At 33.1% G+C, this 5,893-nt stretch overlaps 1 protein-coding gene across 1 annotated transcript in view; it reads left to right on the forward strand.

The window, feature by feature from the left end:
* The window catches only part of LOC101511069 (uncharacterized), a gene marked incomplete at its 5' end in the record, with an annotated part of 44,348 nt that extends 43,057 nt beyond the window's left edge, over positions 1-1,291 (forward strand). Inside the window, 3 exons of the mRNA XM_073365226.1 lie at positions 225-320; positions 672-734; positions 826-1,291. Of these exons, the coding sequence (XP_073221327.1) occupies positions 225-320; positions 672-734; positions 826-849 (183 nt within the window). The remainder of the gene's footprint in view (positions 1-224; positions 321-671; positions 735-825) is intronic.
* Between the last annotated feature and the right edge of the window lie 4,602 nt (positions 1,292-5,893).

Here is a 5,893-nt window from a genome sequence, read left to right on the forward strand (position 1 = left end):
ATGTGTGTAGCTACCCTCGTCATTTTAACTAGCTTTAGAAAGTGAAATTCATGTTGTTAGTATATATATATATATATACATATATATATATATATGTGTGTGTGATGCTTTTGTGTTTTTGGATATCAATAACCTCTTATAATAGACCCGTTTAAGGTTTAGCAGTTCCCCTAAGGGCCAAGTGGAAAACATATTGTTTCATTATAATTTTTATTGTTTCATAGGTTCAACCCTGTTTCACAAAGTTCTTGGAAGCTGCTCTAGAAGTGCTCACATGTTGCCGCTGTTCGGCAGATGTAGGTTGCCCTAACTGTGTTCAGGTCTGGATCAAACATTTTCCGAGACAAGTAATTTTAATAATTTTTTCAGTTTAAACTGATGATATTAATTTTGTACATTTTCAATGTAAAACTTTTTAAATTGGAAACCAATCACAAATCACTCTTTGTATGACTTTTAAGTTAGATATAATTAAAGTAAAATATTTTATTGATCAACGACTCTGATTGGTTAACAGTGTAAAATATGTCACTGCATATAAATTAAATCTTAAATGCTATATTAGTAGATTGTTGAGTCATATGTTTTTTTTTTTCTTTCTATAATATATACATAAATAAATTGCATCCATATTTGCCATTCAGTTCTCATAAGGCTTTTACATTTTATAGAGCTTTGCTTGTCATGAATATAATGAGGTTTTGCATAAGGGTGCGGCCATTATGATCATCAAGGTGGTTACTTAATTCAATTCAACCTTACGATTTTCGGTGTATAATTGTATTTCCTTTTTCATTTTGGTAACCAAAGATGTTGTCCTTACAGGGTATTCTAGATGCAGAAAACTAGTGCTCTAAGGAATGTGCTGGCTATTCTGAAATATATAGGGAGATGATATTTTTTCTTATTTCCACTCCAAAATTTTATAAAGATCAGAAGGCACTTGAAATTAAATTAAAGATGGGTGTTTTATTCATTTATTTACTTTAAAGACAAATTCATTTTAGAAGACATTATAATTTGAGTCCTGTTTTTGGTTAATCAGTTCCTGTGACAGCATTTTACTATTGTTGTAAATAAATTGGCTTTTATTATTATTTTTAATTTAAAGTTTTTATGTCAAAGCCACCAATGTTTTTCTTCTAGAAAGATTAGGTGGCTAATTTAGACGTTGGATTTCCCTGCTTTTGTGCTCGATTAAGGAAAAGTTGTTATAGCCTTCAAGGCCAAATGAAAATAAATAAGAAAAATTCAATCAAAAACTTCTTCTCACTAGATTCTTTATACTGAATTTTATTACTTGCTTCCACCGAACTGCATTCATAACATGTTCTTGGTAGAGAGTTGAGATTATTAACGGAGTTCTCTCTAATAATCCAATACAGTCTCAATTGGTATCATCTTGTTCTTTCCCGATGACTGACTACCCACACTTAATCTATTGTTGAATTGGAAATGGGAACAAATATGGAAGAAAACACGATTTGATTTGTACACAATCACAACACAGCTACAACGATAACTCTGATTGTTGTCACGGTCACAACCACGGCTGTCCTTGACCTGGTTCTCCGCATTTGTACTCAACTTGAATCTCCAAGGTTGAGTTTCCCTGTTTTGATGGCAAAAGTGAGGGATTGTCTCTACAAGTGTGACCAATTTTTTTCTTTAAGATAATACTCCAAAAACAGCCATGGGCTGGTTGGCCTCGATTCACCTCAACAGGTTGGCACTTCAATGTCACCTAAATTATGAGGCACAAATTCGATATATACCATTCATGGCAAAATGTTGCGCCAAAGGCCTTTGTATGTTATTTGATGAAATCTTTTCCTCTAGTCATCAACTGAAACATAAATGGTCTTAATTAATGGTTCTAGAACTTGATGAAGACGAACCAACAACTGACGACATTAGCCCTGCTTCCAGAGTTATCTGAGGACACTACCATGTTTGAAAACCCACAACTCTCACTCCAAACACTCACCACCGTTTCAAATATCAAACTATGTGAATCTCAATCATGCATGATAAGAAACTACTGCAAATTCTTTTGGATCATGGTAGCACTAATAACTTTTTGGATTTAGAGCTTGGTAAGAAGTTAGGTTGTAAGTTGGAAAACATTTCCCCTTTATCTGTCACTATTGGAGGTGGCCATCAACATGAAGTAGCATTTGTTTATCGTAACTTTAAGTAGATGCTACATCAAACACAATTCATGGGTAATGTGATTGTGTTACCATTGGTTTGTTGTGACCTAATTTATGGCATTCAATGGCTCAAATTTTTGGGTCTAATTTTGTGGGATTTTGGGAAGTTACAAATGGAATTCACCACGCGTTGCAGAAAATTATTCTCTGAGGTGCCAAAAGGGCGCATAGTTTTGTTTCTTTACCATTGCCAACCCCGTCGACCCTTTATCCATACATATCACTTACTCAAACACATGGGCTTAATCCTAATTTACACACTTATTTTACCTCTTCAATTGATACCTATGGAGACATTGTTTAGGAACCTACTCTTTACCTCCAGCTAGAGTTGGATGTGACCACAAAATTCCTTTGAAAGATGGGAGTAGAACCTTTTACTCTTAGTCCTTATGGATAGATATCCCATTATCCAAAAAATCATTATTGATAATTTGGTGAATGATATGTTGAGTCAAGGAATCATTCAACATATTAATAGTCCTTTTGATTCTCCTACCATGATGGTTAAAAAAAGGATGACTCTTGGAGGTTGTGTGGATTATTAGAAACTTCCCACTCATTTCGAATAGGTGTGGATGCCAAACTCCTTGGTTTTGAGTTTGAAGTTCAGTTCAAAGAGGGAGCTTTTAGTGTGGCTGCTGATGTCTTTCATAAAAACAGGTGTTGAATTACTTGCCCTTTTACTGATGTCTTTCATTATTCTTAGATTGTAAAATTTATAGGTTAATTATTAGTATTCATAGTCAAATATCTACTAGGGTCTAGTCATTGTAAGGCAATTCAGTTTGCTATAGATTAAGTGCACTTACGACAAATGTAATATCAAATATAGTCTTCTAATTAAATTTTTCAACAAGTCTTCAATATCTACTTGTTTATGGTGCTTTTTGGTTTCCGATGAAATTGACAAACTCCAAACACAAGTAAATGTTTAATCAGCACACTATATCGTTCAAACCCTTTTGTCAATCCATAATAAAAAAGAGACATAATCTCCCAAATACATAAAGTGTGTTGCTTTCAACAAAAATATTTTCCTTTTTATTATGCAATTCCTCCAATATAAAGGAAAGACTTTGTTGGTATGATTACAAGTAAGACAAAAGTCGCAATAAACTAACATCAATTTCTAGTTTATTGCACTAACTTTCTTGCCTAGATATGGAATTAATTCTAAGAGATCAACTTAGGATTTCATCAACTAGTCTTCTCAAAGTTTTTTTACTTAGAACAGTTAATGTATTTAAGGATTCAAGTCACAACTTGGCTAAGGTATAATGAAAATGAGATTTGAGAAATTACAAGATTACTTTATTTTTATTTTTATTGAGGATAGACATTTAAGCACAAACTACAAGTGAAAAGATTTCAACATAAAGTGTGTAGAATTTTGGTTCACTTGAGACAATCAAAATTCCGTCTTTGGATTTTTGTACCGTATTAGTTTAGTGAATTGTTTCTCTATTTTGAAAATGAGTAGAAGTACTACTTATGTACTATGAGAATGATATGGTTACATATTACTGACTATTGCAGGCACATGACATAACTATTGCAGGCACATGACACGGAATGTTGCATATAACTTTTTCAAACTTGTGTTATAACGACAACTAGATGAATTTCAAAATTGATTCATTAAACTTGTCATTTTAGGTTCAAAAAATTTTATTTAGAAACTTATCTTGTTCTAGAGGAATCTTGATTGAATGAAGATAATTGTTACTTCTTCAAAATGATGTTAAATGAAATAAAGGAGGTTATTTAGTAGTTAGCTATATCCATTAAATTAAATTATTTATATTAAATGACATGAAATATTTACATTATAGCCGTATAAAAATATGTGCTAATTGCTAGTTAACGTATAAAGTAGGAATAACAACATCGATCATATTCAATCATATATTTACAAAAAAAGAAAAAAGAACAACTAAAGAAAAAGGATTTTAAGCAAAACACGTCTATACAACACTCTAAAGAAATAGGAACGTCATAATGGTTTTCTTCTTTGTTTTATTTTTTCCTTGTGTTTTTGTTAGTATCAGATCTCCCTCCAATGTTTCATTTTTGAAAACAAATGAAGATGTATTTATAGAATTTTTCACTTGTTTAGTTGTTTTCCTGTTCTACCTTTGTGCTTCCCGATTAATTTCCTTCTTTATGTTTTATTTTCTTTGTAAATAATTTGAGTTTTTCGGCATATTTGATGCATTCACGTTTTTAAAAAAATGTATTTTATCTAAGTGTGGTAGTTCTATGTTTATGATTAAGAAATAAAACATGTTTTAGATGAGCTAAGGTTTCTATCTATATGTGTCTCAAATTCTGCAGAATATTATCTTCATGCTTCTGCTTCAAACTCAAAGTTTTATCTTCTTCTCTCTGCATCATAACAATAAGAGAGGACAATAGAAATTTTTTATATTTTATTAATTAATTAAATTTGTATTATTGTGTATTATTTACTCTAATGTTATTATAATTGTGGTTTTATGAGATGATGAGACAAAATGAACATCATTTCAACCACAGATAAGGACCTAAATGCAAACTAAAAGTTTGGAAGGAGCCCTTACCTTAACGTTAGCTTTAACGTGCGTTTCCGGTACCGCGAGTAAATCCGGTAAAATCTCCGCTCACGACGTCGCTTCCAAGTTAGTCCACTAGCACCGTAGTGTGGTGGTGAGCAACTTTCCCTTCTATCCCTTTGCGAAACGAAGCTTAGATCTAGAGATAATACTCCAAAAACAGCCATGGGCTGGTTGGCCTCGATTCACCTCAACAGGTTGGCACTTCAATGTCACCTAAATTATGAGGCACAAATTCGATATATACCATTCATGGCAAAATGTTGCGCCAAAGGCCTTTGTATGTTATTTGATGAAATCTTTTCCTCTAGTCATCAACTGAAACATAAATGGTCTTAATTAATGGTTCTAGAACTTGATGAAGACGAACCAACAACTGACGACATTAGCCCTGCTTCCAGAGTTATCTGAGGACACTACCATGTTTGAAAACCCACAACTCTCACTCCAAACACTCACCACCGTTTCAAATATCAAACTATGTGAATCTCAATCATGCATGATAAGAAACTACTGCAAATTCTTTTGGATCATGGTAGCACTAATAACTTTTTGGATTTAGAGCTTGGTAAGAAGTTAGGTTGTAAGTTGGAAAACATTTCCCCTTTATCTGTCACTATTGGAGGTGGCCATCAACATGAAGTAGCATTTGTTTATCGTAACTTTAAGTAGATGCTACATCAAACACAATTCATGGGTAATGTGATTGTGTTACCATTGGTTTGTTGTGACCTAATTTATGGCATTCAATGGCTCAAATTTTTGGGTCTAATTTTGTGGGATTTTGGGAAGTTACAAATGGAATTCACCACGCGTTGCAGAAAATTATTCTCTGAGGTGCCAAAAGGGCGCATAGTTTTGTTTCTTTACCATTGCCAACCCCGTCGACCCTTTATCCAAACATATCACTTACTCAAACACATGGGCTTAATCCTAATTTACACACTTATTTTACCTCTTCAATTGATACCTATGGAGACATTGTTTAGGAACCTACTCTTTACCTCCAGCTAGAGTTGGATGTGACCACAAAATTCCTTTGAAAGATGGGAGTAGAACCTTTTACTCTTAGTCCTTATGGATAGA

The sequence above is a fragment of the Cicer arietinum genome, chromosome 1 (assembly GCF_000331145.2).
Source record: "Cicer arietinum cultivar CDC Frontier isolate Library 1 chromosome 1, Cicar.CDCFrontier_v2.0, whole genome shotgun sequence".
Classification (NCBI taxonomy): domain Eukaryota; kingdom Viridiplantae; phylum Streptophyta; class Magnoliopsida; order Fabales; family Fabaceae; genus Cicer; species Cicer arietinum.